Source organism: Pseudonaja textilis, chromosome 11 (genome assembly GCF_049901715.1).
Source record: "Pseudonaja textilis isolate UNSWEBS1 chromosome 11, rPseTex1.2, whole genome shotgun sequence".
In the NCBI taxonomy this organism is placed as follows: domain Eukaryota; kingdom Metazoa; phylum Chordata; class Lepidosauria; order Squamata; family Elapidae; genus Pseudonaja; species Pseudonaja textilis.
Window position 1 is genome coordinate 14725075 of NC_142000.1, and position 19758 is coordinate 14744832.

Sequence of the window (19758 nt, forward strand, 5' to 3'; positions counted from 1 at the left end):
GAATCAAAGGCAGATTACATGACTGACCCATGTATCATCCTCTATGCATTGAGCATAGCCTTTGTAAAGTTAGAGCGGTAATAAAAAGTGGTATTGTGCACTGTGAAAAGCTGTGTGGGTCTGTGCATGACTAATCTGTCTTTCTGCATTATTTTATTCAATCTTCTCTGACTTTATGCCTTTGACATTTTTGCTACACTCAGTAAATTTGAGTGAACAGGCAATTTTAAAGATTTCTTTTTATAGGGCTTCAGAGAAGTCATATGCAGACTGTATCTTTGTTCAGATTTAACAGTTTAAATATTTCCTTTGTCTAAGATGCAAAGTATTCTTTCGTCCAAAAAAAAAGGGGGCGAAGAGAGAATGGGGGTTAGGAATTGACTTAGGAAGGCAACTAAAAGGCTCTTCATCTTGTATTGCAACGTTTCCTCCAGAGGAAGGTGAAAAAATTGGAGTGGGGTGGGACTTCAGGCACATGAAGACAATTCTGGATGATGCTAAGAAATACTCAGCTTTGAACTTGATCAGAGAGAGCTACCTACCCCTCACCATTTTCAGATCTGGCCTACAGTTTCTTCATTAGTCCTCATCCCCTTAACCCATGCAGCCAACCAAGTGGTAGCCCAACTATCTTGCTTTGGAGAGGAAGGCTAAAATTCATGCATTCTTTGGTGCAAAAGTTATAATACTTGGAGGGATTTTCTTGCACGAATATATGCAGTGGACATTATAAAAAAAAAATGCTGGTTGCTCATCTGAACCTCTGCTTCTTTGGTAGCCGATTTTCAGAAGCCCTATTAAGTCAACTTGGTTAAAAAGAGCTAATAGTAAACTCCAGTTTTGAATTCTCTCTTTGAAGAACATCAACTGCCAGGTTTCAAAATGCCAGGAGTCTTCTGAAGCAGGCTATTTGTGAGAATGATTTTCAAATCCCACCATCTGAGGTTTCCACAGGTGCTTTTTTCAAAAGGCAACTGGACTTTGTTTCTTTATTTTCCCTGGAAGACGTTTCACTTCTCATTCAAGAAGCTTCATTCAGAACTGAAGAAGCTTCCTGGATGAGAAGTGAAACCTCTTCGAGGAAAAAGCATGAAGTCCAGTTGCCTTTTGAAAAAGCACCTTTGGGACAACCATGACCTGGTTGACTGGAGGATCTCCATGGCCGCTGTCTGAAGATTCTTTTCAAAGGGCGTGGACCCACCCTATCTTTCTCCACTGCAGTTCTGAAAGTTCACCTTGGCTGGCTTGATTTCTCTACCTCTGCAGAAATGCCGGGGAAACATACAGGGATGATTTCATGTAGTGCTGGAACCCTCCTCTTACAGAGAATCTCACGTGACATCCATCTATCCTATTCTGAAGAAATACCCTGGCACATGTTGTAGCTTCTTTTGTCTGACCAGAACCCTGATGTATCTTGCCAGGTTCCTCAACTCTGTGCCTCTATTTGTTCTATTTCTCTCCTTTATGAAGGAAGAATACTAGTTGTGATTACCACTAGTATTTGTATTGTTATTCTATTGTGTTTACTACTTATTTTATATGTACATATTATAAATACGGGTGCTTCTGAAAATATGCATGCTATATTTAGTATATATTGTGTTACCTGGCTTGAAGGCCATAATAAAGATTAAGTTAAACAACAGAATTTGTTAGATCTTGCATCTGAGCATATAAGCTTGTGAATAAACATTGTTTTGCTACCTCTGTTTCAGACAACTCTAGGAAATAGTGAAGAGTGACATCTCTTGAATTGGTTCGTTGGTAGGTTGTTGTTGTTTTGTAATGATTTTACTCTTTAATGAGATACGTAATAAATAACCTACTTTTGAAACACGCAGCTGGAGTGATGCTGGAAAGCAAGGTGAATGTCCACCAGTGGCCAAAGGTCATGTTATTGGCAAAGTGTCAGCTTTGATACCATCCTTATTAGCTGATAGTTTCTTCACCAATTGTATAACTGGTAAACGAAGGCTGTTGTGACTGATCTTTCACGTATTATTAGACTGCAGTTCCAGCATTATTTGTCATTGGTGATTTACAACTTATAAGTCAACAACTGGAAATCAAAGGATGTCCCATCTTTCTTTTCCAGCCAACTGGTGGCTATTTTCTTTTCTTTTCTAAAAAATTTTTAATTGAATATAAACATAATAATAATACTACTTTATTTGCGGTCACAGACCAAAACACAGGTACAACAAAAGAAGAACATGGGAAAATTAGTCATGAACAATTGGTCACCAAAAACTTGACTAAGGGGAATTACAGCGTTCTCCTCTGATGGTTACAGCTATGAAAAAATTTTTGGAAACCTGAGAAGTGATGTATGAGGAGCCATCCTCTAGACAATATAAGAACAAATTACTACACTTGGGTCTAGAAGGGTCTGTTTCAAGGAGAGACAGTAACTTAGATCTGCCTGCGTTATACATAGGGCAATATAAAAGGACATGCTCCACAGTTTCAACCTCAGCTCTGTCACAGGGACATAGCCGCTCGTTAATCGGGAGCCTCTTAAATCGCCCATCCAGTAGTGCTAAGGCGAGTTAGGGAGAAAGCTCTTCTATACTTGGGAAAGGTTAGAGTGTAAAAATAGGAAGTGAACAATAAACATGAAAGAACAGTGAACATAGTGGTCGTCCTTGACATACATTTCTGTCAAAATATTTTGCATTTAGAAATTTTCAAAGGATATATACATTTATATACATCTATATATATATACATATATACATTTGAGCTTTGTAGTTCTTTTTCTTATTTTTCAAATATGAGGTATCTCACCTCTTCCCTATTTCATCTTGAGTTCTTATTTCAAATTTTGTCAGCTCCCTTTCATACCTCTCTGATGCTAAGTTATTCCATACTTTATAGTATTCTAATTTATCTTGTTCCTTCAATTCTAGTGCCACTCCGTCCATTTCGGCACACTGTAATATCTCATCAATTATAACATCTTCACTAGGTATTTCATTTGCTTTCTAATTTTGGGTGAATATTGGTCTGTGACCGCAAATAAAATATTATTATTATTTTGGGTGAATACTATTCTAGCTGCCGTGATTACGTGTATGATTAAATAGGCATCAGCTTTATTGAAGTTCTTTTCCATTATTTCTAAGAGAAACATCTCTGGTGTATAACTAATGTTTAACTCCGTCATTTCTTCTAACCCTAATCAGATTTCGTACCAAAAATTCTGAGTTTTTTGGCAGGACCACCATACGTGGTAGTAAGTACCCCTTTCTTTCAAGCATTTCCGACAATTGGGTAATTGGTTGCCATACATCTTGGCTAGCCTAGCTGGCAGGAGGTGCCCAACTGGTGGCTATGCTCAAGCCTAACGTAAATCCACTTAAATTCATGGTTAAGTGGCTCTTAACCCATAGAAAAGATTGCCTAGGGCACTTGGTAGTTCGGGAATCAGAATGAAGGGTGTACAGAGCTGGAGCTAACGGTGTGCAAAATTTGGAATATTGGAGAACCCTTTGTGCCAATCCATCCATTTCCTGCTTCTTGTACATGGTTGCTGCAATATATATACGCAAGTGGAAAAGTGAATAGTTCTTTGGGGGTGATTGAGACCGGAATGAGCCTGAATAAATTCTCTCTTCATCCTGAGTGACCTTGCCCACTGTAAAGACCCATAACTCAATAACAAAATGTAGAGGTGGCATGAATCAGGCCCCCTGGCATACCCCAAACCAAGCTGGCATTAATAGCTTCGTAAAAAGAAAAACTAGCTGGCAAATTGGGAGGCTAACTCAATGGCAAAGAATAAAAGTTTAATATTTAGCCCCTCCCTCTCATGTTTTCTATGTAGCATCTTTAGAATATTTGTAATTAAAGAGTTTAGTCCAAAGATTTTGGCCACGTGGATAGGACATCGATAAGCCATGGTTTATTTTATAGTCAGTAAGTATTTTCTGGGTATATGCTAAGGAAACGCTATATTAACTAGGTTTATATATTACACTACTAGCTTGATACCCATGCTTCACTACGAAACTATGTAGACGGGCTTAGTTTTGGGGGATGAAAATAAGGGGAAAAAATTCTGCCTCTGCCTACCAGCATCCATCGGTATTCATCTGGCTAGCATCCTGTCAGTGTGTGAGTTGAGGGATCTGTGGAAACTGAAACAGTATTTGCTGGGTGAGCAAGGAAACAGCAAGGAGCCTGGGTGTGGCTTAGCTCAACTGTTCTGTACTAAAGCTGCTTGGTGCTGTGAAACTGAAACTCCTCTCCTCTGCTTGTGTTTTGCATTTGGAACAGCTTTCTTTTCAGGTGGGGAGGGGGAGTAGAACTCCTTAGCATCAAAGCATGTTAATCATACTATACGAAATATTAATGCTCTGGTGGTCATTTCAAAAAATCCTTTCTTAGTGAGCACCTAGAAGCCAAGAGGAACATACGTGCCCAATTTCAAGTTTGTAGGCTTTACGGTTCTGGAGATTTTGTGATGATGCATGAGTGGTATTTCACTTATATATACAGTATATATAGATAATGCAAATGACAGCTGAAATATTATATGGAGGAGAGAAGAAGGTGGGGAGAGTGGAGAAAGAGGGAGAGAGGGAGGGAGGGAGAGAGAGAGAGAAGGAAGGAAGGAAGGAAGGAAGGAAGGAAGGAAGGAAGGAAGGAAGGAAGGAAGGAAGGAAGGAAGGAAGGAAGGAAGGAAGGAAGGAAGGAAGGAAGGAAGAAAGAAAGAAAGAAAGAAAGAAAGAAAGAAAGAAAGAAAGAAAGAAAGAAAGAAAGAAAGAAAGAGACTTCTAGTGAAAAAGGAAAGGAGCATTCAGTTCACCAGAAGGGAATAAAAAGACGTGTGTTTGTGTATATGTGTGTGTGTGTATATATGTGTGTGTGTGTGTGTGTGTGTGTGTGTGCTGTGTTTAAAAAAAAAGCAGAATGACTTTGTGCCTGTTCTTTCCCTTTAAAAACAAGAGAGTGTTTGCCAACTTAAAGGAATCCTCAGTGATATTAGCTATATCAACCCACCTAGAAATGGCATTTGCATTTTTATAACCTTGTTACTTAAAAGTGAAACAGGAGAGGAAGAGGCTGGGTGATAGCATTCTCCCTGGGCTTTAATCCCAGCCTGAGCTCTTTATGCCTGAGAGACCCTTATGATGCTGTAACTAACCTCAAACCTGGAACAGCAGGAGGGCAACAAACCTCAGAATATAGCACTGTCATGCTTTACAGGCATACAGCATGAATGGGGAGGGGGGGAGAATCGGTTGCCTAGGAAACACTCTGGTCTTAGTAATTATTACTGTAACTGGCTGCACACCCCACCTATAACAGAAATGAATAATAAATTACCAGCATTGACTGGCAGCTTTCTCTTGTAGCTTCTGCTCAGCACTGCTACCTACCGGCATGCAAAATTAATTACATGCAAACAGCAGGGCTGCCATCCAACAGAGCCAGATTCCAAGGGAAGTTAAGATGAAAAGTCAAAATTGGAGCTTCACAAGGGGACTGAATTAAGGAGAGAGGGCCCTGTGGTGGGTTAGTCACCACAAATAAACGTTAAGAATTGGGCTTGGCGAAAGTCACAAGGGCCGAGTGTGCACACGAAGCCAAGTCACTGTTTAATCATGACTGGTTGAATTATTCATCGTGGGCTGGGGGATCAGATAGCATGCTAAATTATGAAGCATGATTGTAGCTGTTTGTATTTGCATCAGCGCTAAATCCAAAAAGCCACATTAGGGCTTAGCACAATGCTTGCCGATGCAGCCATTGCTTACCTGTGTTAGAAGATCCTTGTCTGATTTGGAGCCTATCGGGTGTTGAGGCCAACTCAACCCAACCCAACGTTGTTCGTGCAGTGAACCAATTCATCCGTTGTGTTGAAACATCATACGGATTGGTTGCTTTGGAGTCAGCCTGTGTGAACTCAACCAATTATGATTTACCCCATTATCAGGGGGTCAACTCTTAGTGTGGTGCGCAAACTCGGTCTGTATCCAATGATCGCCAATTCACAGCTAGACATTCCCATCCCATCCATGTCACTGCAATCCTGAATAAAGATAACTGTTGTATATCCATGGTCATCCAGCTATTGAGATAAATGTGTATCTTAACTTTCATTAATAAAATAATAAATGCTGGTTAATATTATACCATCTGATCTAGTGTGAAATTGTTATAAATAAAACCATGTCCGGTAGTTTTGATCAATTAAACTCTACAATTAATAAAGATATTACGTTCATCTTGTATTGTCTCATTTGCAGTGGAATATTAAAGGATTTCCACCAGAGGATGAGTTCGTTTAGAAATTAGAGCACACTTGGGGATGTGCTGGATTTGATTTAAAAGACACAGTGGGAGTTGGCAAAATTCACATATCATGGGGTTAATGTGGGTTAGAAAGAGCTATTTGTGACACAGAAATACTGCATACCAAACATTCACCCATACCCTTTCTTTTAAGCCTAGCTCCTATTTTGAAATGTAAGTCACCGAGAGTTAAAAAATTGTTGGGAACTATTCTTGTAAAAAAAAAACCCCAACATTAATTAAAAAAATCCATTTGCTTTTGTAGGCTAACGTTCCTCCAGACCTAAACAGCATTAAAACAATTGTCTTTCCCCCTCTTCATTTACCATTGCAAGGATTCCTTGGGTTCATTTGATTATTGATGTATTTCCCCCCTAAAGTTTACTATTATTATTTCTTCTTTGTTTCACGCCTCTCTCATTTCCTGCAGATGATGCCACTGGGTTGCATACCTGATAGAAAATGGATTTATATTAACGTACCATGTAAGGTTGGGAAGCTTCACTAAGCATTAGTTTTTTTGAGAATGTTTTACTGTGTAATTTACCAAGATTCAGTTTAAGCCGATAGGACTGCTCAGATAAAACTTAATACTAAGCCAAAATTTGGCAAGGTTGAGTTTAGGCACTCTGTTCAACCATCCAGTGTTTGGTTTGGTTCTGGTTTAAAATTTTACCTGGCCAACTCAATTAGTTTATTCAGCAACAATGATGTTTGATTATACCTTAGTCATACAACAGGCTAAGCTGAACAGGATTTTGTTTTCCTTAGCTTTGGCAAATCCAATCTTGTATAGGAGGTTCTCGACTTATGACCATGATTGAGGCCAAAATGTCTGTTGCTAAGAGCAACAGTTGTTATTTGAGTTTTGCCCCATTCTTGCCATAATTGTTGTTAAGTAAATCACTGCAGTTGTTGAATTGATAACTCGGGTATTAATGTCACAAGACCTCAGGACACTGAAACAGTCATAAACATGTACCAGTTTCCAAGCGTCCTCATGTTGTTCATGCGACCATGGGGTTGCTGTAATAATCCTAAGTGTGAACAATGGTCATAAATCATTTTTTTAATTGCCTTTGTAACTTCAAACAGTCACTGAACCAATGATTTTAACTTAAAAGATGATCTGTAGTTTATAACTCATGGTTTGTGACTTAAAAGAGATTTTATGAACCTCCCAACTGTGATTTACTCAATAAACCATGATTAAACAAATCACAGATTAACACAATGTGCACCTAGAGGTCATTAATATGATACTTCAATTTAAAGATGGCCAAACACTGAAAGAAAAGGAAAAATCCTAGAGAATCTGATAATGGCAGCTGGAAAAGGATGAAAAAGTGTAACAAAGCAGTTAGGCTTCAGGTACAAACATTGAAATTTACTGTATATACAAACATTCAGGTTTAGGACCAATATTTTTTCTAATTAACCAGCTCTGGCAGATTAGATCTCGCCCCCTTTTGTTATTTAAAATACATATTCATAGCACTGTATTTTATAGATGCACTGTTCTGGTTACAAAATAGCTTCTATTTTTCTAGGACATAATTTCATTTTGTTTAGCCAAGAATTCATTAAAGAAGCTATAAATAACCTCCTTTAAATATTTAGCCGTGAATAGAGGGTGGACTGGCATTGATGGCTTATTTTAGTACTAACGCAATATGCTTTAGAGCCATAAAATCTACATTTCAGCATGTATCAAGCTAATGATTAACACCTCCAAAAAGGTTTGAGATATCCAATTAAGATGTCTGTTTGCAAGCTTACACTCCAATCACCACCCTTTTCTCCCAAAAAAAGAGTCAAAAGAGGAGGGCAAAATAGAATTTGGACCATCAGGGGTTCCGCCCCCCCCAATTGAGAAGGGGTCATCATTACTGCAATCCAAACACTTACTTTTGTGGTAGCACTGGAGGCCTCTACAGAGATTAGTTTTTCCCATAGACAACAATTGACACAGAAACCATATGGCACTCGTGGCTGAATCCCATATGGTAAGCAAAAAAAAATGGGGCTAATCTGCTTTTGGCTAGGTGCAAATTTCATTGAGGGCCCCATCAGGGTTGTGTTTGACCTCAGGGCGCCAGGGTGGGCATGGCCAGCTCAACGTCACTCTTGTGGGGGGGAACGCCTGTGGTGGTCTCAGAGTGCACGACCAGAGAAAATTGGCTCCCGAGCTCCGTTTCCGGCTGTGACAGCCTCTTGCAACTCTCTTGTCAGCGAAAACGGAGCTCGGGAGGGCGGCATCGCTGTCTCAGGGCAGCTTTGCAGGCCAGATCTAAGCACCCCCTGGACTGGATCCGGGCCCCAGGTCTTGAGTTCGACACTCTTGGCTTAATGTGATGCGTTAAAAGATACTCACTGGTTTGTCAATCACGACTTAATGTGCAAACTCCAGACAAATTATTATATGACTCAAGTCATTGTAGGTAGACCTTCTCCATGTTGATGTCTCTAACTTGGTCCTTCAGCATTCCCGAAGACGTCCTCATCGATCCTTTGAGTCCATCCTCCAGCCTGCTGGTTACCCTTTTCTACTCTTTCCTTCCAGTTTTCCCAGCATCAGAGCCTTCTCTAAAGAGCTGGGTCTTCGCATAATATGTCTGAAGTATGATAATGTGGTCATTTGTGCCTTGGGTAAGAACTATGGGTTGATTTGTTTGATGATCCACTGGTTTGCTTTCTTGGTTTGTATTCTCAGGCGTCTTCTCCAACACCGGAGTTGAAAAGTAACGATACTCCTTCTACCTCGTTTCTTCAAAATCCAACTTTTGCTTCTTCCATAGAGTTTCACGGGGAATATCTGTGCATGATTCTGAACTTGGTAGGTATAGACACAATATGGCATAGGAGTATTATTTTTCCAACAGCCAAATAAACCATTAACAACAACAAAAAAAATCAGGGCTTGGTAGATTATGCAGAGCAAATCTTCAGCTTAGTACCATGTGTGAACTCAGTCATTCTGGCATGCCTAATCTTTCTCCTATCTTCCTTGCCAAGGAAACAATATTTTACATCAGAGTGCTCATCTCTTCCTCCTCACTTCAGGTATTTCTCTGCATACTTAGAAAGCTTACAGTATGGAAAGGCTGGCGTTGAACGTATAGTACGCCCTTTCTAATTTTCATACATGTTATTTATTTGTATTCCACCTTTATTATTTTTACAAATAACTCAAGATGGCTAATTTTATCCAATACTTCTTCCTCTTCTTATTTTCCTCACAACAACCAACCTGTAAGGTGGATTGGGAGACTGACTTGCCCAAGGTCACCCAGCTGGCTTTTGTGGCTAAGGTGGGACTTGAACTCACAGCCTCCCACTTTCTAGGCTGGTGCCTTTACCACTAGATCCAAACCGGCTCTCATTCAGACAGAGTTAAATTCACTTGTACCTGACCGTTCTTCATATAATCTGGGACTGATTTGAATGATCAGGATGACAATAGTATATATATATATACGCTCTTCAGACCTCCTTCCTTACTGGCTGAAGATTAGGGAACTGTCAGATGATGTAAAGCAACAAGGCCCTTTTATTTCATTTCCAGGAAAACTACACAAATATTCTCTTGTACCCACCAGGAGTTGATCTTAGTTTGGGGGATACTTGTGTTTAATTTTACTCAGAAATCAAATGGTCCTCTCGTTCCAACACTATACCTGTAGCAATAATTGGAACCTCACACAGTAGTTTCTCGGTCTTCGACTGCTTCATCACCCACGATGGCTCAGTGGGTTAAAGATGCTGAGCTTCTTAGTTGGAAAGCTGACAACCTGGGTTCAAGACCTGAGTGCTGCATGACAGGGTGACCTCCTGTTACTTGCCCCAGCTCCTGCCCACTTAGCAGTTCAAAAGCATGATAATGCGAGTACCATTTTGGTGGGAAGGTAACAATTTTCCATGTGCCTGAACATGCCGTCATGCGAGGCATATGACCACGGAAATGTCTTCAGACGACGCTGGCTCTCTTGGCTAAGAGAGATGAGCACCACCCGCTAGAGATGGGCACAACTAGACAACGGAAACCTTTACATCTATGTTCAATTACTTACCTCTCTTAATCTATAGCTCTGGGTTTTCCTGTTGGTGCGCCATCCAAAATACTAATTATATTGATCCTACTTAGCTTTTCACGATCAGCTAAGGTCAAGTAGATGCTACCAACTCCTGTAGGCTCATTCGTGTCACAAGATCTTCATATGCATCTTGTAGCCATCCTGAAGACTTTAGAACAAGGCTCTTCAAACTTGGCAAGTTTAAAACATGTGGACTTCAACAACTCCCAGAATCCCTGAGCTAATATGATTGGAGGAGGAATTCTGGGAGTGGAAGTCCACAAGTCTTAAAGTTGTCAAGTTTGAAGACCCTTGTTCTAAAGTCTTCAGGATGGCTACAGGATGCATATAAAGATCTTGCTTCAGAATAATAAAAAGCCAATATCCTTAACTTGCACCAAGGGTGTATGTTTGCAAACACAAACTGAAAATTGTTCATGAATACCCAGTGGCCCCTGACATTAACACACAGTAGTTCCAAACCAAAGAAAAAAGGTCCGTGGCTTTCCCTTAGAAAAATCATAAAATGTTTCCAGAAGCTTCAACATGAGAACACTGAGGAAAAACCATCTCCACTTCTCTTCGGTTTTTACTCGAAAAGTTTAATTTTACAAAATACATTTTTTTTCCCTTTCAAAGAAACATCCCTGCAAAATACATGAACGTGGCATTCTGTTTCATAGATTCTATACAACTAAATCATCAGAAGTTTCCTACCTGTGGGAAAGAAATGATTTGTCAGCAGACACCTAAAAAGCAAACCTTTCAAAACAATAAGGGATATGAGAGGCGAGAAAAAGAGAGAGAGAGAGAGAGAGAGCGCCTTAAAACATTATAAAGCGAGTCGTGAAATAGAATGGTTGGTTCTACCTGAAAGTTGAGAAGTTTCTTTCAAGTAGCCCAAATGGTATATTTTTTTAACTTCACATCTGGTACAAAACTGCTTGCGTTTAGCTTTCAATGCGCACAACCAAAAAGCTTCATGAGAATTATTCTCTTGAAAATTATCCCATGTGCTGTTATCATAAGGCAAACATGTATAAAGGTGCTGACTGCACACGGGGGATATTAAGAAAATAAGGAGGTTTCTGAAATGCTTCTTCACAGATTTGCTTCTTTCTTTAAAAAAAAAAAAAGGAATATCAACAGGAGGTCTAAGTATGAACAATATGAAGTCAAAGCAACCTGCCGTCTTACTAGCTAGATACAAACCGTCCCTTGCCACGCGTTTTCGTGACAATGAACCAAGTCCACTCTTTACATGGGCACTAGCTTTTCTGTTGCATTCGGGCAGCTTTGAATTTTGAAACTCTCTTTGTCGTATCTTCTGAAGCTTCGCAGAGAATCTCCTCAGATTTTCGCTCCAAAATGGTTGGCAGGACTGGGTGAGCAAGGACCGGATGTGGTATCGTGGAGGGCGACAAAGGTTCCTTCTCGACAACCGTCCCTGAGAAAGCCTGCGAGAAAAAGAAGACATTCCTGGAATAATCTCATCAATGTCAAATTACCTTTCTCTCTCTCTCTCTCTCTCTCTCTTTTTCACAAGTCCCAAATGAAGGTCATGCAGCCATTCACGGTTTTATCAATCTTGGCTTCTTCTGGGCACAATCCAAGATTGAAATTGGAGGGGGGAAATGTTCCAAGAATCGTTGTTTGTTTATTTGGTTTTTATTATCCCACCCTTCTTGTTTTTATAGACAACTCAAGGCGGCAAACGTACATAACGTTCTTTCCTCCTCCAGTTTTCCCCACAAGGACAATCCTATGAGGAGGGCTGGGCTGAGAGAGAGTGACTGGGGCCTTCTCTTTACCTCATACATTCCTGACAAGGGAGGTGCTTTTCTAGAAAGGGAGTTTTGCTCCCGCTGTTCCTCCTCCTCCTCCTCTTCTAAGATGCCCTCACTGTTGTCGCTATGGGTCGCGTCCTCATAGCTCAGGCTTCTCAGAATTCCTCGCCTGTCGTCAAACTCGGCGGTGCTGCTCTCACTGGTATCGCTGCAAACACTGTTCTCCCGGCTTCGAGACTTCAAAATTGATTTACGAGGGACATATTCTCCATTCACAACATCAACAAAGACTCTGCAAAAGGACAAATGTTAGCTTTAATAAAGTATTTGGAAGAAAGCGAGGAGAGAAGCGTATGACAAATTCAACATAATTTCACTCCATCTTTGGGACAAATTAATTACACTACGGGTTTACCTGCTCCTCCTTTATCCTTTTTTTTAAAAAAAAGATACCTAAGATCAATGAATCCTACTCGGCAAACCAAATGTTGTCCTGCCTCTCCTAACAAAATGAAATTCCAGGGTGAAAAAAGTCAGGTTCTACATTTAGGCAAGAAAAAGGAAATGCACAGGTACAGTATAGGTAATACCTTACTCAATACTAGTAACTGTGAGAGGGAACTTGGAGTCCTAGTGGACAATCACTTAAATATGAGTCAGCAATGTGTAGCAGCTGCCCAAAAAGCCAACACAATTCTAGGCTGCATTAAAAGAGGGATAGAATCAAGATCAAGTGAAGTGTTACTACTACTTTATAAGGCCTTGGTAAGGCCACTCTTGGAATACTGCAGCCAGTTTTGGTCGCTACGATGTAAAAAAACATGTTGAGACTCTAGAAAGAGAGCAGAGAAGAGTAACGAAGATGATTAGAGGGCAGGAGGCTAAAACATTTGCAGGAATTGGGTACATTTAGTCTATTAAAACAGAGGATGAGATGTGACATAATAACCCTAACCCTAACCCTTATTAAGTGTTGTACCTTGTGATTCTTGATTCTTAACGAGTGTATCTTTTCTTTTATGTATACTGAGAGTACTTACACCAAGACAAATTCCTTGTGTGTCCAATCACACTTGGTCAATAAAGTATTCTATTCTATTCTATTCTATTCTATTCTATTCTATTCTATTCTATTCTATTCTATTCTAATTCTATTCTATTCTAGTCTATTCTATTCTATCCCTATTCTATTCTATCCCTATTCTATTCTATTCTAATTCCTATCCTATCGTTATTCTACTCTACTTTACTCTACTCTACTCTACTCTATTCTATAGCAATGCTCCAATATCTCAAGGGCTACCACAAAGAAGAGGGAGCCAAGCTATTCTCCAAAGCACCTGAGGGAAGGACAAGAAGCAATGGGTGGAAACTAATCAAGGAGAGAGAAGCAACCTAAAACTAAGAAGAAATTTCCTGACAGTAAGAACAATTAATCAGTGGAATGGCTTGCCTCCAGAAGAGATTAGACCACCATCTGTCTGAAATGGTATAGGGTTTCCTGCCTGGGCAGAGGTTGGACTAGAAGACCTCCAAGGTCCCCAGCTCTAACACAAGCATTGGCCTAGAAGGTCAGGCTTCACACCAAAATTTGGCAGTAAACATCACCTCCGCAAAATTGAACCTCTTATTCAGGAATTGGCTTACTCAGCCTGAAGACTCTCTAACTTGACTTGGCTAGATTAATAGACATCAGACAAAAATAAAGCTGTACAAGTAAATCATATGTCCTCTGCATATAAATAAGTCAACATTGTTATGCTTTAAACTTGATAATTTACACTCTGTGCTTCATAGTTCAACTCTAGTTATTCTCCTCCCACGTTTCTGAGTTAAACAATAATTGCTGGTTTGCAAAGGATCCTGGACAACCAGTCATGTTTACATAAGTCATCTCTAGCTTGGATTCTTGCTGGGTATCATCTCACCAGATTCAGCCCTTACAGATGCTAAGACAGACATATGAATGTGAGAACGGAACATAGAATCTGACTGATTCCATATTCCATTTCAAACTAGGTTTCTGCCCCCATAAAGATTATCCCTAAAATACTCTCCAATTATCTTAATTCACTGATCAATTGAGAAACTATTCTTTAAAAAGTTGCAGGAAATATTACGAACACGGATTCCTAACTTGAAAATTGAGAAATCTTACTGAGGACTCACAATCTCTGTATGATTTTTAATATTTTACTATGCTGACTATTCCTTGTTTTAGGTTCCAAACAGGCAGTGGCTCAGTTTTCTCTTAATAATCTGCATTTTAAAATATTAAAGCAATACCTGTTAAACGTCCCCAAACTGGCAGGCAAATAACATGAACCGGGGGTTTAATTGTTTTCCCAAATCCCTTTATGTCATTTTATTGGATCATTTATAGGATAAATAACTATTAAGTATGAAAACCACAAAACAGATAGGCCTAAAAAGATGTTAAAGCTGCAGGAAGACATTACAGATAGTCCCTCCTCAATTTCTGACCCACAAGGAGGGCTAGAATTTCTGTGGCTGAGCCACGCCTGATTTTTATGATCTTTTTGCCACAGTTGTTAAGCAAAACACATGTTCAATTTCTATGGAGATTCTCAGTCATCCAGGTCATGGCTGTCCTGAAGGTGCTTTTTTCAAGAGGCAACTGGACTTCCTGGTTTTTGGGTTTTTTTTGAAGATGCTTCGCTTCCCATCCAAGAAGCCTCTTCAGCTCTGAAGAAGATGCTTCAGTGTTGAAGAATCTTCTTGGATGAGAAGCGAAATGTCTTCAAAAGAAAAAGCCCAGGAAGTCCAGTTGCCTCTTGAAAAAAAGCACCTTCGGGACAACCACACATGTTAAGTGACTCACGCAGTCACTAAGCAAATCCTGCTTTCCCCACTGATTTTGTGGGTCAGAAGTCAGTTGGGAAGTTGCAAATAGCGAACGCATGACCCTGAGATGTTGCAACCACCGAAACTACAGGCTAGTTATCAAGCAGCCCAAATTAAATCACATTATTGTGGGGAATGTGAAGATGCTGCAATGGTTATAAAATGCAAGGCCCAGTTGTCCCACTTTTCTTTTCTTTTTCCCAGTCTGAAGTATATAACTTCGAACAGTCACTAAGCAAATTATTACAAATCAAGGACTTCCTGCGGACATATTATTTCAGTTCAGTTAAGGTTAGCAGCAAACACACACACACACATGCATCCTTTGCAGGACGTTAATGTTCACAATGTTCATACCGATAAATATCTGCTGGCGTTTTAATATTTGGCAGTTCCGTCGTCCCATGTCCATTTCCATTGCTGTTCTTCCGTTTCCGTTTTGCTTCTTCTTTCTTTTCACTGAATTTTAAAGTAGTATTTTTCCCTGTGTTTATTCGTACCTGATGTCAAAACATACAAGTAGTTGTGAGCATTCAGGAAGGGAACGGGGCAAAAGTAAAATCTTATTCTCCTGCCAGAGGAAGGAAATAAATCAAAGGACCATAATATCAAAAGGTGGAAATGGAAAGAAAAGCTGATTATGACCCCCTTATAAGCACGTCAAAGAAAGGAAGTCCCTGAATCTAACTCTTATGCACAGTATGCAGCGTTAAACCATAGTTCAGTGTTATATTTGCAACCGAGGTAGTATATTTGATTTATAGGATGGTGTGAATCTAACTAATTATGGCCAGGTCAGTAAACTACAGTTCTTTTTTAAAAATGGCTCAGTACAGGAGTTCTCAAAGTTTGCAAAACTACCACCCGCTAAAAAGATAAATGAATTTCTGTGAACTTCCTCATGAATAAAACTAATGAGTTCACCAGGGTTAGAGCTGGGCTAGAAATAAATACATCACTTACTAAAAGATATGCAACTTCTATCATACTTTCCTGACAGGCTTACTTTTCTCCCCGCTACGGACAGATTGGTCACATTTAGTTTTTCTCTTACCGCTCAATAAAAATGTCTCCATTTGGAAAGGCAAAAACTGAAAACAACTGATAAACATTCCAAGCTTGGCTAACATATACAGTCCTATAGTTACTCCAATGTTGACAGATATATTACTACACACACACACCACCAGCAATCATCAGCCAGCAGGAAAGCATCAGGCAACCATAAGACTTCATTCTGGTTTCCCCAAATTGGTAGTGAAACTCCAGATATACCAGAGGAGCAATTTCAAGAGTTCTCACTTTTCATGGTCAAAGGTATGGAATTCTTGGAGTTCCGGGTCCAACACATCTGAAGAACACCGAGCTGGAGAAGGCTGCTTCACAACACATCTTCTTGAGAATACAAACCCTTTTAGATTCCATGTGTTGGACAGGAGTTACAAGAATTTGTAACTGTGAATTCTTGGAGGTCCAGGTCCAACACATCTGAAGGACACCAAGCTAGGGAAGCCTCCTTCCTAACATATCTTCTTGCTAATACAAACCCTTTAAGGTTCCATGTGTTGCGCCTGGGGTTCTAAGAATTTTATCATGCAAAACTGAGAATTCCTGAAGGTCCAGGTCCAACACATCTGGAGTACACTGCTTCATGACATGTCTTCTTGACAATACAAACCCTTTTAGGTTCCACAGTGTGGGAGAAGTATATTGTCGGCACAGCATTCTCACTAATGGCGAAATCATCTTCATCGTCGCTGCTGTAATGATTGGGGCCATTAACCTGACTTCTGAATGATTCAAAGTCAGTTACGTCCTTCTGAAAGTTGCCCTGAGTATTTGGTTTTTCGTCCTTCGGAAGAATATCCAGGTTTAACTTTTTGTCTTCTCTCTCTTCTTCAGAGGAAGAGGCAGCTTCTGCCTTTGCATCGCTAGTCTCCGAAATCCTAGAGAAAGAATGAGCAGGGAGGGAAAAATAAATGAAAGATTGATTTTAAGTCCTAGGATAAAACAGATGATCTGTATGTCTTGCTCTGTTTTTAAGTGGGGTTTTTTTTTGTCAAATAATAATTAAATAAGACTAGTGATTTTAAATTCTTTAGGGTCCTCTAGAACCATAAGAAAGGTTCTATATTGCTAAATCAGATCAGTACCCAATTATTTCCTCCAATGGGAGAACTGGACCTTTCAGAAAACCGCTTCTCCTCCTGCCATTCCTTAGAAACTGAAGCGCCAATGCCTTCTAAATTGTCGGGTTACTTATAAACGTCAGAACCAACCATCACCGCCTCGTTCTTTCTCCCAAGACAGTCATTCCTGAGATATTTTGGGTGAACTGGCCTGTCACAGCAGTTCCCCCACATTTTTAAGATAATCATGCTCCTCCCTTTGCAGAACTACAAATCCCAAGGTGCCCTAGAAAGAATGAAGTCGAGGATCGTGTACTTTAAGTGTTGACTGTATCGCTCCTTGATACAAGGTTCAAACTGCTCTAACAAGTAGTGGGGAGAATGTGTGGTAGGGCTGTAGTACTATTATTCACCCTTATTATATTCTTTACTCTCCCCCGATCCCATTAGTATTATTATTGTAATGATGATTATCAGTACATTTTTGCTTTCGATGTACACTGACAGCTTCTATACCGGAGACAAATTCCTTGCGTGTCTAATCACACATGGCCAAATTAAGAATTCTATTCTATTCTATTCTATTCTATTCTAATTCTAATTCTAATTCTAATTCTATTCTACTTTACTGTATTCCATGGCTTCATTCTTCCTATCCTATCCTATCCTACCCTACCCTACCATACCCTAATCTACTCTACTCTATTAAGTTAAAGCGCATTACTCCTTTCTCCATTCTTATTAGGATTTAAGGATTCCCCTTGTTTCAGTGGCAAAGAGAAAACCCATTTACAGCTTAGCTTCTCTTCTAAATATTCTCCCTTCTTCTGGAAATTCCAACAGTCCATGCTTAAAGTACCTGCTGAGTTCACCGAGGATTTGCTCTTGCCTTTCCAGTTCATCAAGTCGGGCCCAAATGTCCTCTTCTGATTTGAAGTCCCCATTGGGTTTTTCATCTGTTCCGCTCTCGTCAACATTCCCCTCAAAAGCACAGATTTTTGGTTTTGAATGAGGTTTGTGAGCAGTTCTGTGCTTTCCTGAAGAATTAAATAAGTGTTTTGTTGTGATGTTTGCTTTGGTAAACATAATTACCAGACAATTCAAAGGTTTTATTAAAGCTTTCGTGTAGTTCTGCTGGTAAACCAGAGATGTGATAGCAAACAAATAAGGGGTTGCTATTATCCAAATAGGAAACCTTGTATTACTTTAAAAAATAAACGTAACTTGAGACAATGGGGAGGGAATTCAGTGCCGTCCATTATTAATCACAAGATGCTGCCTTCTCCGGGATCAAACAAAAGAGAGCCAATTTGATCTAGAGATTAAGTCATCAGTTTAGAAACCAGGAGACGCGAAGTTCTAGTCCCACCTTATCCATGAAAACTGGTTGGATGACTTTGAGCCAATCACCAGGAGACTGTGAGATCTAGTCCCGCCTTAGCCAAGAAAGCCGGTTGGGTGACTTTGGGCCAATCACTAGGAGATGGTGAGTTCCAGTCTTGCCTTAAGCATGAAAGCCAACGGGTGACCTTGGGTCAGTCACTCTCTCTCAGCCCAGCTCACCTCAGAGGGTTTTTATTGTGGGGAAAACAGGAGGAGGAAGGAGTATTGTGTGCGTTTGCCACCTTGAGTTATTTGCAAAAATAATAAAGGCGGGATACAAATAAATACAAATAAAAAGCCCATCTCATCCGAGATTGAGCAACTTTTTCAAATTTCAGATAGGGGATTTTTATAGACCATCAAAATGGTGAACATAACTCTCTGTAAATAGAACGCACAGACTTTAGCAATGAACCAGGACAGTATCCAAAAGAAGTGACTCAAGGTGTTCCTTTTTTTGAAGCCATCTAGGTCCCACAATATCTTCTACCAGTAGTATTTGTTTAGCAATGGCCTTATTTAGTAACTTTCGCAGTTATGACGGTGATGAAGTAACTTTGTGACCAATTCCTCGCATTTAGAACCTTTGCGGGTCTTTAAAGCGACAAAACCTAAACTGAGATCATAAGCACAGTCACAGTTTCACTTGGGGGCTGCTTATGACTGCAGTAGCTAATCAAGGACTCACCTCTAGTCAATTTTGAACAGCTCTAACGTTAACACATTTTGCAAGAAAGTCCAGCGACCCTTCAGAAAATTAAAAGAACCTCATAAAAAAGCTTTATTTATTTAGGATGGGCTATATATTCACACAGTCACTGGCTAACTGTGAATATGCAAATACATGAATATATATGTTATGGTTTTTGTGAACCTCTGCAGAAACCTAACCAAACACATCAAAGGTCACCACTTTAAAGTGGCCGTAGATTATTTTCGGCATTATACCGAACATAAAAGGAACAGAAGCATTTCCTCAAGCTAACTTGTGTTGCAAAAGTAGGATAGAGAAATAACACGCACCTTTCATTTCGAGCTCACCGCTTTCTGTGATTTCTCTGATATCAACCACATCGCCTGCTGCCTGGTAGGGGAAATAAATAAATAAAGTCTATTTTACAAGATGGCCATTTAACGCCTTGTGGGCAATTATTTCCAGCCAATATCAGAAGTCCAGGGGCTCTTCTAAACTGGTTCAGACACACAAATCGAAAGAAA

At 39.8% G+C, this 19758-nt stretch overlaps 1 protein-coding gene across 1 annotated transcript in view; it reads right to left on the minus strand.

Annotated features, from left to right (window-relative positions):
* Nucleotides 1-10957: 10957 nt before the first annotated feature.
* The window catches only part of URI1 (URI1 prefoldin like chaperone), a 42686-nt gene continuing 33885 nt past the window's right edge, over nucleotides 10958-19758 (minus strand). Inside the window, exons 6-11 of the mRNA XM_026713933.2 lie at nucleotides 19564-19624; nucleotides 18017-18194; nucleotides 16707-16974; nucleotides 15386-15528; nucleotides 12188-12455; nucleotides 10958-11833 (exon numbers count right to left, since the gene is read on the minus strand). Coding sequence (XP_026569718.1) covers nucleotides 11645-11833; nucleotides 12188-12455; nucleotides 15386-15528; nucleotides 16707-16974; nucleotides 18017-18194; nucleotides 19564-19624 — 1107 coding nt within the window. The 3' untranslated portion in view covers nucleotides 10958-11644. The remainder of the gene's footprint in view (nucleotides 11834-12187; nucleotides 12456-15385; nucleotides 15529-16706; nucleotides 16975-18016; nucleotides 18195-19563; nucleotides 19625-19758) is intronic.